The sequence below is a fragment of the Colius striatus genome, chromosome 10 (genome assembly GCF_028858725.1).
Source record: "Colius striatus isolate bColStr4 chromosome 10, bColStr4.1.hap1, whole genome shotgun sequence".
NCBI classification, from domain to species: Eukaryota; Metazoa; Chordata; class Aves; order Coliiformes; family Coliidae; genus Colius; species Colius striatus.
Genome location: NC_084768.1, coordinates 6,868,341 through 6,889,866, shown reverse-complemented (window position 1 = coordinate 6,889,866; position 21,526 = coordinate 6,868,341). Strand labels below are relative to the sequence as shown.

Here is a 21,526-nt window from a genome sequence, read left to right as displayed (position 1 = left end):
ATGCAGGAGAAAATTATTCCTGAAAGACAGGTATCAGCCATGAAAAGTCGAGATCGATACCGTTATCACGACTCTTCCTTACATTTTGCAAACTATATGAAAGGCAGGAGGCCGCCAGCCATGAGCTGATACTCGTCTGGCAGCACCCCTCGCTCCACTTTCTTGCAAGGATTACACTGAGCCATGGCTCGAAAGACATGATGTGTGTGGTGGTGTGGGACTTGTTGGGACTTTCCAGTAACTGCCAGCTCTCTTCTACTCCAGTGTGAACAGTTGCTTTAGTCTCAGCTAGTGCTGATGCCACCCTCATGAGTCCTTCATCCTTGCCTGTGTCCAGGGCACTGAGCTTGGTCTGCAGGTGCAGAGGGAGCCTTTGGAAGCTTTATAGGCAGATGACTCACCTCTTCTGAGAACTGAGGTTTTGTGTGTCTTTTTTTCTTTGTAGTTAGCATCCAGTTTTCTTCTTCCCTGCCATCACATCCAAGTCCATTCTACCCTCTGTTTCCATAATCAGCATCTCTTCCTCCTATGAACACAGGAACTTGGCAGCAGCTCTTGGAGACAAGAACAGAGGTTCTAACGTAGGAAGAACAATGCAAAAGAGGCATTATTTCCAAGAAAATACAACAATCATAGCATGAGGAAGGCTGCACGGTGGACAGACACTCTGGCTATTCAAACCCAGTTAACCTCAGTAAGAAATCTCTCCACAGGAAGTCAGATGAAGGGAGTAGTGTAATTGGATTTTATTAGAGGTGGGTTTGATACATATGATATCTTAATTTTCCATTCTTGTTCAAACACGTTGAATGTACAGGTTTCCCATTTTTTTTTTAGTCAAGAAAGAAAAACACATTTCACAAAGCAGCTGCATTCAACAATACAAGATATGTAACAGTCACTTGAAGACTAGGAATGTGCCCTGAAAATTTTCAGTCACTCAGTATGCTAAAACGTAGATCAGAGAGTTAGTTACTGTTTAATGCTAAAATACATTAAAAAAATCCAAGCAAATCTAGAATGAAAACTCACGATTTCCTTCAGTATGGCACCACTCTATTGTTTCATTATAAATTTTTAAAAGGCACCATACATTAAAACTGTAAAGCAAGGGAGAGAACAAAACCAAGCAACTTTCCATGATTTTCTTTCTGTACAAATACACACATATATCTTAAGGCAGGTGTTTTTATGTGCAAAATACAAGTATACAGGTAAAACCAATGTTGCTATCATGTATTCTTGCACTCGCTTCTTCTAGCAGTAACACTGGTGTCCGAATGTACTGTACATTGAAAACACTTTTCTATAACAGCTCAAAATAGAAGGCAGGCTGGAAACATGGCCCTGATAACAATTAGTTTTTTACATCTGAAGAGCTTTTATGTAGATCCCTTAAAACATGTACAAACAGTCATTCTCTTTTTCTTGTTGTCTCTTCCTTTAGAAAGGTCCATATCAACTTGTTCACTATGTCAGGTTGATCCTGCTGGAGCCAATGGCTGGCTTCAGACAAAATAGTTAATCTGAAATGATTTTTGACATAAATCCGTGTAATTTCTGCCATCTCAACTTCCATAAATGCATCTCTTTCTCCCCACAATAGCAGCGTTGGCATGACGACTTCATGGTGCTGCAGAGGTAGGCAGCTTTAAAAATAATACACACTTGGTTAGGTCTTATTTTAACCAAAAAAACACCAAGACAGATTTCAGTCAACTTAGCTTTTGAAATCAACACAGTCATTGCAAGCTTTCTAGGTTCTAAGATATCTTCAACACCAAGGAAACATTCCTGTGACTCAAAGTTTTTTAATTGTTTTTAAGGATGGTGAAATTGTCAGAAGATACTTTCACTGTTACATGTCTATCATCAGCAGCTGATTGCAACAGAGGTCTTATTTTTGGAACACGAATGATGCTTCAGCATGGTGCTCAGCTCCAGAGCCCCATGATCTCTGTCAGAGGGAATGTGGAACAACATGGCTACAATTTTCTGGGTCAGTGGCTTTCCCTTGGATGATGAATGCTGTGGCAAACTTCTGAACCTGCATTATTTACTGAAAGTAGGTTTTAGTGAATTACATTGTTTTCAATCACTTTTAAGACTACAGTGTTCAAGGTATCCAGCTAACTGAGTAACCAAACTGCCTTACCAAAAAATGGTTGTCCAGGAAATGGTGGATTGCCATTTTTGGACCCTACAGAAGACACCAGCTAGAGTGTTTCAGACCTCCCTAAAATTAAATATCACATAGTATAGCCCGAAATAATAATACCTCATGTCTGAAATGCTGAACTGAAATCAGTTACATTCACTCATCTATGAAACTCATGCCAAAATTCAAAGTGCACCAGAGTTCCTTTTACAAAGAACAGTATCTTTCTGAAGGCCTTGGGCTTACATACCCACATCTGTATGCAGTGCAAGAAAATCGTTCCTTAAAAAATTTGCATTTCATGGAGTCATAAAATTGCACTATCATGACCCAAAGCTTTGGCAGACTTCAAAGTGTTTCAAGACAAATATATTATGAGACATTTGAAGAACACTTTGAAGAAAAGCCCTTAGAAAGCAAAATGTTAATAAAAATGATACCATCACAATGACCTATTTAAAGTCTCAGCAAACACTTTTTATTATTCTTAATATGACGATTTTAAATGAAATATGTTATAAATATTTTTCTTACATTAAAGGTAGACATTAGGAAAGATACAAGTTGCTAGAAATCACAGAATGGTTGGGGTTGGAAGGGACCTTTAGAGATCACCTAGTCCAAGCCCTCTGCTAAAGCAGGTCCAAAAGACTATTTCAACATAAACTGCTATTAACCCAGCAGAATTTATTCCAGCACATCTATGTCAGAGATGATGAAAAATGTATCTAATCTATGCTTGAATCGTGTAATCTTAGCCACACACTGTAACACATTAGCTGTGACAACTCAAAACAGATTCCATCTGATTAGATACAAATCCTTATTATATGAAGGCTCAGTAATATCTAAAAAAGACTTTCTGAACAAACTTTTGTGGTATACTTCAGTGTCAGGTTGAAACTTACGAGTTAGTTAAGAGACTATGTAACAAAAGGAAAGACAAAGAAAGACAGCATGCATTAGTTTAAAATAAGAAATGGAGACTTTGAAGACATTCTTCCTCTCTACTTACACATGATGTCAAGAAATATTAATAAGATATCACTTTAAATAATACTTTAATTTCATTTTGATTGATGACTTAAGAAAAATCTTAAAAGTGTTTTTTGTAGCAGGGGATTTAAAAAGCCATTTTGCAAACAACACGACCTCACCCACTGAACCACAGCTTATTCGCAGTGTCACTTTGAAAAATGTATAACCCGATGATCTGTGTCAGTGCATTTAGATTAATCTCTTTATCTTTTAAATCCAGTATCCTGTACCTCTTTGCCATTTATATGTGTATTTTTTTCCACTACTGCAGTGTTTACTGCGGTGTTTTAGTGCTCTGGAAGATCTGTAGTGTTACTTAAGAGGCCTTTACTGGAGCTTCCACACACACTGCATCAATAAAGCCACCTGTTACTTTAATTGCCTATGAGCTCCACTGTATTTATTTTCAGTATGGAATATGGGACATTATATTATGCCTGAAGTTTCTAGAAATCTCCTTTAATAAGGCTGACATGCAGGTTTCACATTTAGACAGGGAACTTCGAACCATGCCATTGAAGATTTGAAAAACATACTCAGTCCTTCATACAGCGCTGTTACACGGCTCTTTTGTAAACTAACAGTGAAGTACCTGCTTAACTGCTATAAGAAAAGGCATAGCAGAAGAAGTTCAAGCTTCAACTGCTTACCCATCTCTCTTAACCAAGCGTGATACAAAAGCTTTACTGTTTTTATTTCAAAGTGCTGATGGCGAAAGGAATGACAGTTGTGCTACTTGTACAAGGACGTGTTGGTGTTGGATTGAAGTAGGTGGTTACAATCATCTCTTTTGGAATAACTTCCCAGAAAAAATAAGCTCTAAAGAATGAAACTTCAGGTGAACTGTAAAGAGTTGAAAACTTTTAACACCCAGGTCACCAGTGCCAGCCCACTAAGAATTACAGTGACTATAAATCATTAGCATCTAAGTGCTGCCTAATGGCTTATGAGAGGAAGTAAAACATTCAATCCACTTTTAATATTTAATCATTCACATCCCATAAGGTTTGACTATCAGAGTTTGTGGCAGGAATCAAACGAGCTGAAGACTAATCTTCTCCTTCCAGTCCAAAACCTGTTGCTTTGTGGCTGATAGCACCTAAGAAATTATTCTCTGAATGCAGTATAGGTATAAGTACATCTGTATATAAGGAAGTACTCATTAGGAAAAAAAGCAAACTGCACAAAAACACACAGAGAGAGGAATTTATATATGTGAAGATATTTTCTGATGGGTGACTGATACTAGGCTTTTTTGAGCCCGAAAAGGCCTGAAACAATAGTTTAAACATAAACAACTCTTAATTTGTCTAATCTGAATCCCATAGCAATTCAGCTATCACAGAGATATCACTGTAATCTGCACACTCACTGCTGCAAGATGCTGTGGCAAACACGGAGCACGGGCACTCAAGCCTCTCCGGCTCAACAGCCCACCCTGGGGGCTCCTGCAGCGCGTTGCAGTAATACAACAACTAAACAATAAAGAATTTCATGTAAGCCTTGAGTTAAGGGAAATGGAGGCAAGATGCTCTGTAGCCAGTAGGCAGACATAAATAAGTACTAACGAGCTAACCCAGAAGACACAAGGAAGGGAACATAAGGAGAGGAGGTAATAAATAACTTAGAAAAACGATCCATCAGCAACTAACAAGATCTTTGGGAATACACCTGCAACTAACAAGGCTTTTTTTGAAGAACAATTCCTTTTAAAGCGAACCACATGGACTAACTACCTTAGGGTCAAACAGTGGATGCTCCAAAACGACCCCTAGAGACCCCAAAACTACCCCAGACTCACATAATGGAGCATACATAAGGGGATGGGGGGGGGTTGTAAATAATCAGTGGGAACTAAAATGAATATGCATGTATTTTCCAAGAAATACAGTGAATATGTAACTCAACAATAAAGATAGCTGTCTTGGTGTGATGAGACAGACACACTTGGAGGAAATATCCCAGCTCTGAATAAAAAGAATGCCTGTTCTAAAGTTCTAAAACTCCAAACTGAGTCTTCGAGTTTTTACTCAGATCAGCTTTTAAGGTATCAGCAGGGCCAGGGAGCTGCTGAGCATATCCCCCAGCCACCCTCCAACGTCCCAGCTGATATCATCCACCACTCTCTGCATTGCTTTAAGTAAGTATACTGCTACCAGCCATCTCATTTATTCCCCATTGGTGTCTGGGCTTGATGTTATCTTGTTCAGAGGAAAATACACCATCTCTCTACTTTCTTGTTCCAGTTTTGTCCCTTAGCCTGTACAAGACAGCACCTAGCTCAGATCCCCATTTTCCTACCAGTATTTCCCTGCTGACTGCTCTACTGACAGTGACAGCATGGAAGGCATAGAAAAAGCAGTAAAGGTGGCACTAAATTTGGACCAGGGAAAATGAAAAGTTAATCTCCTTTAAACATGAGTTTCAGGAAGGAAAAGAGCTGTAATTTTTAAAGAACATTGGGAAGCTGCTCTTCTGAGAGAAACGTGCAGGAAATTTAGCACTGCTGAAGACTGGAGGCAGCAAATTAAAAAAGAATTCAATCCCACTCTTCTTGATATAATCCTTCAAGTTAAGACTGTAAGTTGCAAGTATATGCACAGTTAAAGACCTTCCGGCCCTGTTAAGTTTTAGGGAGATAAAAAGGTCTTCGCTAACTCAGCCTCTAAGGCCAAACCAGCTCCTTCCAGGAAAGTTAAAGCCATTAGAAAATTGTTTGAGAAAATAAAAAGAAAGCTTGCAAAAAGTATTTCCTATTATGATACCATATGCACGCTCCCTGCTAGACATGCCTACTACTGCCAGTGAGTCTGAAGCAGGAACAAGTTACAGTTAGTTTTAGGCTGAAGTTACAAGAAAACTTATCCCATCTTTTTTTTTTTTTTCTTTTAAATAAACTCAGCCCAAACACAATAAAATTCTAGTCAGACATAGTTTTGTAAAGTTACAAGTGAGAGTAATGTACTCCGATGCTGCATTGTCTAGTAATATTATCAAATAATGATTTCTTCATAGATCTTACGATTAGGTAATATGAACTGTAACACAAACAATTAATTGATGTTAATTTTACAAGTATTAGAGAGAGATTTCTGTGACTGCCATGGGTTCTGTCAATGAGAAAAGGTCTTTATTAGATTTTGAAGCAAAGATTTTCCTTATCTGCACTCTGGTTGTTTCACCGCTTTGCGTCAATACCTCCTGTAATCCACTCTGCATCACACTGGTTGACACTGGTTACCTGTTAGAAACAATTTGTGGGTTTCCTTCTACAGCAGCATAAGTTGCAATCATTTCTTTTTGTCTCAAGGGGTCTCTGGAATATTTTAACTTGTTTCAGAATCTTACACTGACCTGAAAATATTTCTGTAATGGTTAATGGGTCCAGTTAATGCTCCAGGTTGTGAAAATATATAGAGATAAGCTTCAATATCCTCTGCTGTTAATCTGCAGCCTTTCCTTCCAATTCCAGTGGCCTGGCTGGTAAATAAGCCTTTGAGAACCTACAAAAGGAAGCAAAAAAAGTCACTGTGTAAGATAAGACTGAAAATGTGACCTCTCCTTCAACAAGACACATCTTCCACATATATATATAGATAAATATTTCAGAGTATAATGAACTGTTTAAATGCTTTTTTTAAGAGCTATGTGTAAAGCACATAGTAAAATTATTTCTAGTATAACTTAGTTCAGAATAATCAAGTCCTGACAAAAACCAGTATTACCAAGTTCCTCACTTCTGCACCCTGACCTGCCACCTGTGACAGTCAAAGGCAAGCACAGGTACATACTTTTCTTTGGGATGGACCCCAACAGCAGGAGGAAGAGTGATTCAGGACCTCCCCACCGGGCCCTGTGCATGTAGGAGAATGCATGCCTGCAGCTGCATTTTGCCTTTCTATGAGTTTGTACTTGTGTTTTAAAGTTATACAAGCTGGTGGCCTTCTTGGTTCCTCAGTCAGAATTAACCACCTGGCTGAATTTGATGCCCTGTAGCAGACTCTGAGGGGCCTAAGAGGATGACCTAGAGCACACAGGAGCTTCAGGTAAGTCAGCAAGAATTCCCCAGGCACCAAATGTGTCCCACTTGCATAGGCACAAGTAAAACCAGCTGACTGTCTAGGTGGAGTAATGCACTATAGTGCTGAAGGTTAAAAGTATGTACCTCAATGCCTCCCAGAAATGTAAAAGCAAGACTTGATCTCAAGAGACTCTATGTACTTATATCCTACTTTATATAAATATATAAAGCTTAAAAAGAAAAATCAGAAAGTTCCATTTTTTTTCTCCCAGTAATTATAACTACATGTTAAGGGATCAATGTAGGTGGCAATTCTTCCATCACTCACAGTTAAATATATAAACAAGAGCACTCATTTTGCTCACCTTGAAATCATTTATTGTAAACATGAATTCAGGAAACCATGGCATTTGGAAAAAGAAGTAGTAACCAGATTTAATCAATTGTGATGGATGTCGTAGAATGTATTCTGAAACAAAAATGCCCATGAATTAAAAATGAAAACTGATGACTCAAACAAAACTACTGTTAGTATTACTATTTTATAAACTTAAAGGTATGTTTTCAAAACATTACATTAGAGCATGTTGTGTGACAGAATATGATTATTGTTTCCAAAGTACGTGTATGATGTGGCCATTAAAACGTACTTCTTTTGTATCTGTTATTAGAAACAGTCATCAAACCAGAAGCTTGCCAAAGATTGGGTGAAGGCAGTGACACTGGGGAGTTTAATTGCATGACATGTTTTCATTTAGGGATCTCTTTGTGTAGCTAGTCCAAAGCATTTTTTTTCAGCTGTGGAACAGGAGGCATAAATACAAGTCAAAGCACTTTTCTCATCAAAGATGTGATGCACAGAAACCTGTACATGATAATCAAAGACAGCATCAACTCTGTTGAGGAAATGACAGAATTTTTCCAAAAGTTGTCTTCTTGGCAATTTCAAGAACCATAATCAAGATTAGCCGGTGTCACTTTTTAAAGACACTGGAGCATATGTAACCAAAGAAAATGATGTAGCCAAATTTGCATTAAGCCTTTTTTTTTTTAAATTGTAATTTTGTGTCTCCAATGAGTTGCAAGAGCCAACAATGACATTCAAATATCTAACTTCCTCAAAGCAAGCACAGAACGTGTGCAGGTACTAGGAACAGAACTTATCCATTAGAGATGCAAATTCAGAAAGGCAAAATTGCACTCCCAACATAGGAGATCTCTCTGAAATGTTAATTCTGACAATGAATAAAAATGTATTTTAAACCAAATTCAGCTATCTTCTAAGCTTTCATATCTTACACATTCTTTAATTGCATCACTCCTTCAATTTTTCTGTGATGAGCCACCATCAACTTTACCTTTCTGCACGATTTATAACCTTGGTATTTTCATTTAATCCACAGTAGAACAAACTTGATCCAAGGAGACTTATCAAGCTACAGAACAGATTCTGTACATGAATATATATAAAAATACTAAGAAATACTATAATAAACTGCATTTGTCTTCTATATAGCCTGTCTCCTGCTCTCAGTAAAAATACTGCAAAAAGCCCCTGATAGCTCACGTGGTGGTAAACAGCCCTTTCCTTGGGTACGGTGTTCTTTAATATCTTAGAAAGGTGCCCAAGAACACTGTGAGAACAACATGTGTGAATAGTTCAGATTCTGCCATGGTGTAAGGTCAGATCTACATTCAACTGAAATGAAAATTCAAGTTGCACTGAGTTTTCTTAACTATTTCTGGGGAAGTGGAGTTACTTCTTAAATGGAAACAGGGTAAGGTCAGCAACTGAAGAAGTTAAAATGAGTGAGATACTATTTTAATTACTGAATCTTTATGAAATGTTTTATAATTCTGTCTAGTAGAAAAGCCTATCACATAACAAACTCTGCTAGGGCATCTAAATCCTTGTTTGAGCTCACACTACTACATTCCTGAGCCTCTGCTAATTAGCCTGGAAAGGCTGTCTTGTTCCAGTGAATATTACACCAGATCATAAATTGTCAACTGTCACCTAAATCAAAACTAAATTCTAATGTATTATTCCTATTTATACAAAGACTGTTTTATGCCAATTTGATAATACAATGAGGCCTTAACCTAGGTGTAATGCAATATGGACCCCTCTTGGGGGATTTTAGCCTGCCAAAGTGGTATAAACCAGATTCATGTTTGTGGACCTTCAAAGTTTAAGTAACTTTGGCTGCAAGCACTCCCACTTCCTATGATAAATTATTTCCAAAAGTCTTGGACACCTTACTGCTTCATCAAATATGGTCCAGATTGAGGGATGCACTGAGTACTGCCAATGGATCTATTGAACATCTAAAGGGGCAAGTAGTTGGTTCTTCTTTAGCAACCCAAAGCAAACACAATCATAAAGAAAATGCAGATACTCTGGATTAACAAACACTGATATAAAACTCACCTGTAAACACAGAAGGATGAGGGAAATTAACCACAATCAGCTTTGTCACCATTTCAGGGTAACATATTGCCACTAACCAAGCGACCATTCCTCCCCAGTCATGGCCAATCAATACACACTTGTTGTATCCTACCACATAAACAAACATCTGTGATTTTATTTCAGTGGAATTTGTATCCATACAAATTATCACACTCAGTAAATTCATTATTTGGCAAAATAGTTGTCCCAGCACATTTGTAAATGTAACTAATACTGCAATGCTTCCATTACTAATGGCCAGAAAAAATAGTACACTATTATAGTCTATAGTTTAACTATAGTTAAACTATATGGTTAAATATAGTTTAACTATTATAGTGTAACACTCCCCTCAATGATTAAAATTATTTAACTCCATTTCAATTCCACTGACTGTGTCACCACAATGTCAAACTGAGGTCACTTGGTACCAAATGGCCACCTTGTTCACACCTTGGCCAACGTAATTCAACTTGCAGTCATTATGTTTGTCATGTTTACAGAGTTTGAAGCTTCAGACAGAAAGGCTGAGCTATCTCCTGAGCCTCTCCTGAAAAAAACCTAATCCTTGTGCGTTTCTCTGAACCTGGGAGGTTACCTAAGCACCTAACTTTATGCAAAAAGAGGTCACAGCTCTTAGCATCTATATACACACCTCTAATTACACACATTTATATACTCAGAAGGCCTGTAGCTTCTCTCCATATGCAGTTTTGATGGCAATTTTTAAAGTTCTCATCATTCACGTTCTCATCATTCTTCCATAAATAAAAATGGTAATTTAACAGCAATAAAAAGGGGGAGAAAAATCACAATTGAGTTTTTGAAAGAGTAACTATCCCTTTAACCACTGCTGGGATACATACTATGCTGTCGGGTAGCATCATCCTCCTCACTGAGAGCTGTAACACCGAGCACATACGCTACCAACAAAACGTATACAAGCCAAACTGTTGAGAATTCTGACAAATGTGGATGCAGTTTCAAAGCACCTTATAACTCCTCTTGGACAGAAATCTTTTGATATAGTCAAGTTCTCAAAAAGAATTTAACATTAGCTTAGAACAAAGATAACAGCCCTAGAAATACTTTTGTTTTCCAAAAAAAACCCTGAATCCCTATGAAATTGAATTATGATGGGAGCACTTCTCAAGCATAACCATGGCATTACCATGGAGATTAACACAACCAGCAAAGGCTGGAAAATGTCAATACAGCTTGGGAATGCCTGCCCAATCTTTTGACAATGCACCAACATCAAATGCAAAAGCAAATCCTAAATTCAAACCTTTGAACTGGAATCACTGCTTTAGTGTTTCTTCATGTGAAATGCAGTAAGTTGTTTCACTATCCCTAGACTATTCAGGGAGTTAAAATGACTGAGAGAATGACAAACTAATCCCCGATCTTGCTATCGGTATGGAAGAGAAATACTCTTCAGTAGTTTTTATAATTTATTACCAGAACAGCTATGCCTCGAACTGATCTGGAGGGGCAAATTTTGCAGGCTTGCCACGAATTTTTGCCACAGGGAGAAACATGTCCCTTGTCTCCCTTCTGTTCTTTTCACTGTTGTGTAAGATAGAGTGATTCAGCTCTTGAGAACCAACTACCGTGCAGCAGCAGTAGTATTTTGGCATTATTTTTAATACAGCAGATGTACTGTCATCATCTTTATAAAGCCCACAATATTTATTCTGCTTGTGCATCAAAAACTGTCACTTGATTTAAATACTTTGGTGTTATTAGACTCTAATTCTAACCACTGAGAAGAGTGGTTAGGAGTAAGTGAAGACCTTCTTACAGAAAAAGACCATAGGTTGTGCTGGATTCCACAGCTCACAGGGAAGATATTTTTTAAACTCACGATGGAAAAACATATTTACATATTGCTTACACTGACATACACATTATAATTAGAAAACAAACCTTTTTCATTAATCATAGTTCATACAATATGAGTATATTTAAGTTTGTATCTACACATATCTGTAGTGTACTTATTACAGAGAATGCAAGGGGATTAAAACAAAAATAAAATCAATGCTAGATCTTCATGTTTGGGTTTTTTTCCAGAAAATCAAGTTATCTGTGAGCTGAGCAGTCTTTACTAACACACCTAGCGATTCCAAAATATCCTTTATGTCTGTTATCAGGCAATCTAACTTGTAATTTTCTTTGTGAGAAGGAGCATCTGTTTCTCCATAACCTCTCAAATCCAGGGCCACCACTCGATATTCACTTTTAAATTCCCGCAACTGATGGCGCCAGGAATACCTAACAGAGGGGGAAAAAAAGTTGGAGTTACAAAGTCAAGCAGCATGATACCGAAATGCACTCAATGCTTTTGCTCCCAAGGAGTTGAGGGTAAATTAGCATGGCTTTGTGTGCAATGCCATTCTTCTTTCTTTCTTTCTGCTATAGCAGTTTTGTGATCTCTTCTTGAATTCTCCAGTAAGGAGGTACAGCTGCCAGAAAGGGGGTACGGCCAGAGCCTGAGTGTTTCAATGGTTCCTAGATTTTGACATGGTCCCTTTGCTGAAAAGGAATTAGGTGCAATCCAGAGTACATTGAGGACTACTATTCCGTTTTATCCTTGGAGCTGTAGTATCATCAAAAAAGTAAGGTCTGAAAAGCCTTGTCTTCTTCCTGGCTTGCTCACACACACATTTTGAAGGAGTACAGAAGTCTGTCTCAAGGCAAGGGGTTTTTTTATCTTTTTAGAATCATAGAATCACAGAATGGTAGGGCTGGAAGGGACCTTTAGAGATCATCTAGTCCAAGCTCCCTGCAGAAGCAGGCACAGGCTGCCCAGGGAGGGTGTGGAGTCTCCTTCCTTGGAGGTCTTCAAGACCCGCCTGGACATGTTCCTATGTGACCTGATGTAGGTGACCCTGATTCTGCGGGGGTCTTGGACTAGATGATCTCCAAAGGTCCCTTCCAATCCCTACCATTCTACGATTCTATAGTAATGTCTGTATCCCTCTGTTCTAGGATCTGGCTTTTACTTCTAGTCATTTCAACAGTCTCCGATAAACAATATATAACATTTGGATCATCATCAATTGTACAAGTGATGCATAGAATTCTACCTTAATTCAGTGTCTGCATCAGATCACTGGCTCTTCCACTTTAGCTTTGCCTCCAGCCTATTAGGGACTTTGAACATAAGTAATATAACAGTGACATTAATGACAGAAATTTGTATTCATATACACAAAAGGATCAGAACCTTTAAATTGCAGTGCCATATAATGCAAATACAACATTCAGCTGAGCTCTCCAGGAATGAGATTTTTAAAGGCATTATACAACAACTCTGAGGCTGAGTTTGCCATGGTAACTGTTGCAGCTATCCTACATACCTCACTAACAAGAAACGATGAGGCCCATAAATAAACTATTTGTGTTTTCAGAAAATATCTACTTGCTATCCTGAGCTTCTGTTCCACCAATCTCCAAATGTCTGACGTACCAGAGTGGGTAGGTTTTCTATCTGAAAAAAATCCTTTTACCACATATGAAATGTAACTACTGGACAACCGCTTTGCAAGCAGAATTTTGAAACATCAACTGCTTTCACGTTCATAAGGTTAAATCATAGAAATTGTTGTTTGACTTTTTGATCACATAATTTCTGAAAGGCAGCTTGTACAAAATTTAGCAGCTGTCTCAACATATTATGCCCAATTTCAAATATTCTGTCTTTCCACAACATTTGTATTGATTTTCCAGTCCTTATGCACCCAAAGCACTTAACGGCTCTGATGCATTATATTCTTAAGTGATCATTCATTCTCAGGCATTCTCAATCACCGAGGTCAGTATTGTCTGGTTACAGTCATCCTACTTGTAAACCTGAGACATTTGACAGCAGAGGATTTGTTACAACTAAGAATTTTAACTGTGAATCATATCTGGTTTTGGATGGGTTTCTTTTGGTAGACGATGCAAATCTGATGCTGCTTTAAATATCTCTTAAGTCACAATTGTTTTATCTTGCGCTCTCAAAATAATTTCTATTCTTGCACAAAAAATTCTTCACCGATTGAGTCAACAAGCCAACAGCAGTGTATTGGTAGCATGGCTATTTTGTAGACTACGGGCATGCACTCTTCTTTTTCAGAAACATTAAATAAACGACATTGCTGGTCCCAGTGACCTATAGAACAGTTTCTTATTCCTTTTGAATGGTCAGATAATACAATACGTTAACTGTCAATTTAAGGTATGACTCATTGTTCTAATCTGTAAGAATGGCTTTCTGTTTTGAAAATAACTTGCTGAATGTCAGTAGAATATATACATAAAATGGTAGATTTTCTGGTTTTATTCCCAGTATAGGGGAAATTAGCTGTAGTATCAGTTGTTGTACCACATTAGGATATGTGTTATGCAAGGTATGCATGATGTTTGCATAGAATGTGCACCTTCCCATCTAATTTAATCAAAGCTTAAGCCTTTTAGATATCAATTTATTATTAGAACAATCTACTTCTTTGAAAATTTGTCTTAAAATAAATACCACTTTCTACCATCATCCTCAAGGCCATTGGTATCTATGGGAAATTGCTAAGGGAAGAGAACTGACCTCTGGTTTACCTGGGTCAGTTTATCATGGTATGACCTGAACTCAGCTTGAAAGACCACAGTTCCAACAGTGGACCCTAGCTCCATATCTGAGTTTAGAAAGGAAAAGGATCATTTAACTTGCTGAATTACTGGCATTACCACTTCCCCTATTCTCTTATTGGGGTTTTTTTTGTGTAATTCTGTAAGCCATGCTTCACTAGTTAAACTTGGCAATGACAGCCTGAGCAATTTATTTAAATCATTAGACACATGACCGCTTTTCATTTTTATAAACAAACGTTTAGGATTGGGTTTGATTCATCATTCATCTTGTGATGAACTAATAATAGAATCTTTTTCCCTGAGTAGCATTCTGAAATTAGGCTGCACAATAGCCTATAGAACTCATAGTTCTTCTTCCCCAGTTAAAAATGAATGTATAGTACTTTTAATAAATGCAACCACCTATAATGGATCTTTATTTTAACACCCTCTGCTATAATTTCTAAGTTTAGCCATAGAGTGCAAACATTATCCAAACAGGAAAGTAATTAAAGATAAGCAGTTCCTCCTATAAGTTTGAAGAAAAGTTACATACTTGGGGAAAAAATGGGTTGACAATGCAAAAATAATGACTGCTTGGTGTCAGTCTGCAGGATTCATTTATAGATGCTGCAGTTAAAAAATGTTTCAATGGTTTGTTCCTTACTGGAACATAGTACTCACAGACACATAGACCAGATCGCACCGGGGATACTTGAGATGATCACTCTCATGTATGACTCTTAAGCAGTCACTTTTATACAAGAAAAGCAGGTAGAGAGTTTTACCAGAATTCTGGAAAGCCATGAAGCAGCAACATGAGTGGTTTACCCCTTTCTCCGGCAGCCACATAGTGGAATCTTAGCCCTGAATCCTAAAATAAAGAGAAAAAGAAGTGTGGTTTTTCTGCTTGCACAGAACTGCTGTACTGAGATGTGAGAACTAATCTGCTTTCAGACTACTAATTCTAACTAACAGCATATCACCACTGAAAAACACACCATGCTATCAGTTTTTGAAGCTGAAGTCTTCTGCAATTCTGAAATCAGGCATCTTCTACACCCTGGCAACGCTGAGCATCCCACATCTAGGCTGCCACAGCTTTTTCCAGAGAGGATTGTCTTTAACATGCCAGGTGATGACTGTGAGCCAGTTCAGCCATGGGCACACTAATGTTTCTGAAAGAGCACTGCCTGCCACTGTGACAAGGAAATGCAGATTACTGTCCAAGCCAGCACCTTGCCTTCACATGGACATTGGTCATGTGCTTTGTGGGAAGACTTTAAGACACAGTATACTTCACATGCACTTTCAGTCCCTCAGTTAGTTTGTAAAATTATGCAACATTACATTGTGTTCTGGCACAGTACTGGACCACATGGATTCTTAAGAATCAAAAGCAATCAAAATTAAGTAACTTGAAAGCAAGTGGGTTTTGCTCATTTTTAACGTTCAAGGCTTCCCCTCAGAAAACAAAGCTTTAATGTTATCATTTTTTTCCTCCCCTGTTATAGTCACTATTTCTCAGGCACTTTTTTTAAGAAAATGGGTCTTAAAATCGTTACCACTGGGCACATTAGTTACTGTTAGCAGTGCAGAGGCTGAACACTGAGATGCCACTGAAAGGGAAGGATATACACAAGCTTACACTAAGTCAAGGTTAAATCCAGTAGAACTTAGTTAAGTTGAAATAATGACCTAGCAGCTTATTGAATTCTGGCACAGAAGTGGATATAGACGTTGGGCAAAAAGTTAGCTCACAGAATACAACATGCTGTTTAAAAGTCATGTGAAGGAAACTGCAGGAAGAAAGGCTGTTCTGCTCCTGAACCAATGCACTCTCTGCTACTTTCAAATGGGAAGAAAAACCCCATGCCTTTGCTATACATCAGGAGCTTCTATCAGGCCAAGGATTACAAATGCATACAAAAAGTTTTTCTTGACAGAGCTTCAAATTGTCTGAGCTAGCTTGGTGTTGCCAAGTCACTAAACAGCTACAAAACTTAAGTCTTGATTCCTGAAAGGCCTTTGAAGAGGGAACATCAAGGTTTTTTATCCCTGCTATGGATATAACAGAGACTTTTTCCAAGTTCTGCCTAAAACCACACTAATATTTCTCCTCTTGGATGCCAATGAAGTTGAACTTCCTAGAGCTAAAAGTAAATTTCCAGTAAATTTTATGGCTGTTACATCTTCACCATTCTCCACATCACTCTTCCTTTGATCCTTTTGCATTTGAAATTACAGAAGTTTCTTAGTTTCCTGTCCCAGTTTCTCTTCTCAATTTACTGAGTAATGGGGAAATCCTCCTCCAACTTAGAGGTTAGAGGTAAATCCTCTATCTTCCTTCAGTTAGTGTGCTCTATGGACTTACCCTCACTGTTTTAATTTTCACGTATTTATTGCTTTAAGGACATTCTCTTAACTCACACAAATTCATTCACCACTTGTACGGCAGCAGTTTAAATGTCACATGCCCCAAACTAAGCCCATCCTCTACCTTTTAAAGCTGATACTTTCTGTCCCTTTCTTCTACTCCCCAAAACAGAGGTAGGATGTTGCCCTTTTTTCTGAAAGTCTCTTTTGCTTTGTTGAAATCTGTACAGATTTATAGGATACACGTGTTCAGAAAATAACATATTACCCTGCTGTTATCCAATGGCATGAGTTTTGTATTTCCCAAAAAGAGTGACAGGCTTTCACAACGACAGCAACCAGCTTTGCCCCTACATGCTCTTTTATTACAGTCATATCCCTCACAATCCCAAGCAACCCACTCATTTACTCCTTGGTGCTACAGGAAAAAAGATTGTGGCATATGAGTAAAAAAGCAGTCACATGCCTACTAACGATATTAGAAAAAGAAAACAAGTGAATCATGAGAAACTGTAGGATTCAATACTTTATATCTGCACTGCTAAGCACAAAATCATCCACCCAGATGCTTATTTACTAAAAATAACACTTGACAAAATATACTGTGCATTCTTGGCTCACCTCTAACTGCAAAAGAAAGCAAGCTAATACAACTTCATTTAGAGTATTTGGTGGAGGAGCAAATCACGGGTAGAGATCTGAGACAGGTACACAAACTGTGAGTGGCTTGAACTGTTCAACCTCTGGGACACGGCTTATCTTTTTACTCCACCTTTTTCCTGCAATCCCGATGCACGAAAGGAGCTCTCAGGTGCGACCGGACAAACCGTAAACAACCGAGAGAGCGGCGCAGGCCAGAGGAGGGTGCAGAGAGCACGTACCCGTGGGCGGGCTGCGGGAGATTTGGGGCCGCCGATCGCCTCTCCTGCCCACCGAGCCCCAGCCGAGGGCCCTAAACCCCGGCCGGCGGGCACCGCTCCCTCCCAGGGCAGCCGACCCGGGCCTTCCAGCCCGGCTGCCCCGCAGCTTCCCGGGGGCCGCGGAGGCAGGCGCGGACAGGCGCGCAGCGGTGCCAGCCTACACGAGGAGCCGGCGCGGTGCCGTGCACGGTGGGGCCGCTCCCCCCGTCCTCGCCCTCACCTTGATCCGGACGTAGCAGTGGGTGCCCAGGGAGGGGTCGTTGAGGCAGGCGGGTGGGTTCTCCCGCACCACCCAGCGGAAGGTCTCTCCCGGCCGGCGGCCGATGCTCCAGAGCAGCCGCAGCCCGGCGATGCAGGCGCACACCCCACAGTAGCTGTACACCAGCGCCCAGAAGAGCAGCGCCCGGGCGGCCACCATCACCCGGCGGGCGGGCGGCGGGCACGCAGCGCCGGGTCTCGCCATCGGGCCCCGCCGCCGCTGCCGCCGGCCGGGAGGGGCTGGGAGCGCCGCCGCCGCCAGGAGCCGCCCGAGCGGAGGCACCAGGAGCGGCGGCGGCGGCGCGCCCGCCTCGCTGCCCCCCGCGGCCCTCGCCCTGCGCCGCAGCCGGGCACGGCGCTGCCCCGCCCTGCGCGCTAGGCCCCGCGCAGCGCTGCGGGGGCGGCGCGGCCGCCGGCTCGGGTGCTGAGGGATCTTGCCGCCGGCTGCTTCGTAGGGGAAGGAGGAGGAACCGTGTCTGGAGTGAAGGAGCGTGGCGTTCCGCTGTGTGCCACGACAGAGCTGCCAAACGCACCAAAACTCACTCCAGATGTCACTGCGAAAAGCGCGACCCGGGTGCGCGGGGCAGCCTCCCCTCGGGGCCTGCCAGCAGTTATTGCATGACGTTACTAATGAATATTTCTTAAAAAGATGCAAATTTTGAGCTCTACCACCAAAATGTACCGTTTATAAGAATTATTGTACTAGGGAAATTTGCTAGTAGAGGCAGGATATTATTATTATTACCAACTCCATTCCAACTGAGTGAATGTAGTACTGAGATCTCAGCCACCCAAGGCTGACGTTAGAAGCAGGACAATCTTGTGCCAGTCCATTAGTTGCAAATTGCTACATGCAGAGGCCAAGGGGTCATGGACACATATGAGGCCACAGGTGCTCAGATAAGAAGAAAAGGCTTCAGCAAATACCTGGCTGGTATGAGCCTACAGATGTGCAGGTAACTGAGAATCAGCTTGGTTTATTTGATCCAAAACTGAAGAAAAAGCATGGCTATATGAATTAATTTTACAGGTTATTAAAAGTGCAAGTTATGAAAAATTACAGTTTGTTAGTTCTGAGAGATAACAAAAGGTGGATGTAGTGGTTGCTGACTACAAGAACAAGTAAAATTGATCTTGTACGTTAAATCCTGATCCAACTTATTGCACAGCCTGCTCTACTTTACTCCTTGATCTAAACCCCTTGCTTCTCAGACTAGAGGGTACAGACTGGCTCAAGGCCTGTAGAGGTCACCTGAGAGTCACAGCTAATAATGCAGGCCTATGTGCAACTGCCTGCCTTTTGCAGGGGCAGCAAGGTAGGAATTGGTTATTTTTGGTCCAGGTGGGTTTGGAGGATTAGAAATTCCAAGACGTTTTTTTCTCTGTCAGTCAGTGCAAGTAGAAGCTGGTACAAAGGCACCATGCATCCGTTGACTCCAGGATGTCTAATTTAATGAGCTCCTTAAAAAACCCAAATTGAATAAACATACATGTGGCCCAGATTCGTGTAGTTTTTCACTAAGCATGGAACGCAGCTTGTAGAAGATTTTTGTAACCTACCCAATGCTTTCTCCTGCTTGTTCTAAGTTCAGGCTTAAAAGACACTGATGGTGAATCCTTGTCCTGTTGAAGGCAGTGGCAGAATTAATGCTGGTTTCAGAAAGTTAGTTTTAAACAATCAAGCAGTAGGAAGGAATGCCATAACTACTTACTATTGCATTTTCATGCATTGAAAAGTTTAAATAAGGTACAAAACAGTTATCTGAATTTATTTTTTACTACTAAAGATAGCATCTTCAAGTAGCTGTAAAAAGCTGATGAGCTTCCTCTTACCAATAACACCAATTAAATTGCAGCAGCCAACATCATCTGACAGCCCTGAATTGGGCTGTTCACAGCCCCTGCTTATGGTCTGAATGTGAGCCCTACAAACTTAAAGTCAGGAGGTTTATCAGACTGCTGAGAAAAAGGTGCTGGGCTGCTTAAGGCTCCTTTGTTCTCTTGGGCAAAAGGAGAAAGAACATCAGAAGCTAATGATTCAGTTGAGACACTAACCTCTGCAGACTCCAGGAGGGTTATATGAATCATGCCTACCAAGCCTGAGCCTTCCATTCATGCTCACATTACTCATACCTCCAACTCCAGGATTAGCATATAGCTAATTTTTTATGCATCAGACTTTGTGCTAATCATGGGGGTTTTTTGTTATTGCTGGGAAGAAGCCTTTACAGCTTCTCAACATTGCGCTAACTGCAGCAGGATTTTCCCTGAAGTGCAGGTCTGTAAACCACTTAGATAAATTAGAAAGCTTGTCAGGGGCAAAGTAACCAGTGTGTTGTTTATAACATAGTAGTCATCAAAGTCCTTAATAAACCAGTGGTCAGAACCTTTTGCCTGTGGAGTTTAGCTATGTCATCAGAGCTCGGAAGAAGATAGTGCTGGGGAATTTAGCAGTTCTGGGTGGCTTTTGCACAATGGAATTGGCGCCCACCCAGCTCAACATTTCTTGTCACCTCCAGCTGCACCACCTGAGTTGTCCTGCTTGCCAAGGAAACAGTAGAATTTGTCTCGTATTGAGGAATGCTTGCTTTGTGCTACAGGACCATGCTGTCTGCAGATGCCTGGCAAACCTGTTTGTACAAAGCAAATACCTTCCATACATATTCCATCACTTTGCAGAAGCAAGCTTAGAATCTATGTATCTCATCAGAAAAATTGAGAACCCCAATAATTATTTTTCTGTCTTCTGCATATTTTGATTTCTCGTCTTCTGCTCTAAATTAGTGTTCTAATGGGTGCCAAGCCAAACCAACCCCAGGGCAGATTGTCTTACAGGCTTTGACAGTGTGCTTTGCCTTCTATAATGTGCCATCTGCCTGCTTATCTTTTGTCAGTTCAACTAATAGCATTTCTCTGAGAGACAAAACAAGGACCACTTTGCACATCATTGACTATGCCTCCAGCCTGACCAACTCATTATTAATAGTAAAAAAACCCCACCATATTGCAATTATTAGTAACAGAGAAAATTTTAAAAGCTTTTAACTATGTGCAAATACAATCTAGTAGTGTAGACACGTGTATAAAAATGACACATTAGTGTGGCTATTTTCACAAATGATTAAGGTAAATTAACAGCATAAGAGTACATATTTTAATTCTTAGGTAACTAAGAGTATTTAGTCTCTTAAAGCAGCTTGTTGTTTGCAGTGGGTATGTACACAAGTGGTATGTCAACTTCTTCGATTGTGATAGCTTTCACAGTCATTAGAGGCTTGCTATTCTCATTTGGAGGCCATCTCCTTTTCCTACAAACTCAGCCTTCTAGCTGGAGGTAGGAAGTAATTATCCTCTTAAATGACTTGTGTGTTGCAAATAAAAGGTTTACCTAATGCTAAGATTAGCATTAGCAGTGCTGGCATTGTGTGACTTCATATGACAATATGGAGTCAAGGAAGCTGGAATTCTTTTCTGAAGGAATAAAAGTGTGGTAGAAGATCTCGGGTTGTAACGTGAGAGGTGGAAGATACAGAAGAGGTGGGCACGGGGTGGAGTGAGAGGAGGTGCTGGTGGTAGCAGATATAAGCACATGGTGTAAACAAGGGGTTGGAATAAAGTATCATCAATGCTGAGTGTGTGGTGATCCTTGTCCCCTCAGCGGGGGGCTGAGTAATCTGTGCAGGCAGCCT

The 21,526-nt window shown here is 40.2% G+C and overlaps 1 protein-coding gene across 1 annotated transcript; it reads right to left on the bottom strand.

The window, feature by feature from the left end:
- Positions 1 to 731: 731 nt before the first annotated feature.
- Positions 732 to 18,110, bottom strand: EPHX4 (epoxide hydrolase 4). The gene is made up of 7 exons (XM_062004215.1): positions 17,800 to 18,110; positions 15,072 to 15,157; positions 11,789 to 11,946; positions 9,649 to 9,777; positions 7,583 to 7,686; positions 6,551 to 6,699; positions 732 to 1,649 (listed from the first exon to the last, which is right to left on the bottom strand). Exons 1-7 carry the CDS (start codon positions 18,040 to 18,042, stop codon positions 1,415 to 1,417), a joined length of 1,104 nt encoding a protein of 367 aa, XP_061860199.1. The 5' UTR covers positions 18,043 to 18,110; the 3' UTR covers positions 732 to 1,414.
- Positions 18,111 to 21,526: the final 3,416 nt, after the last annotated feature.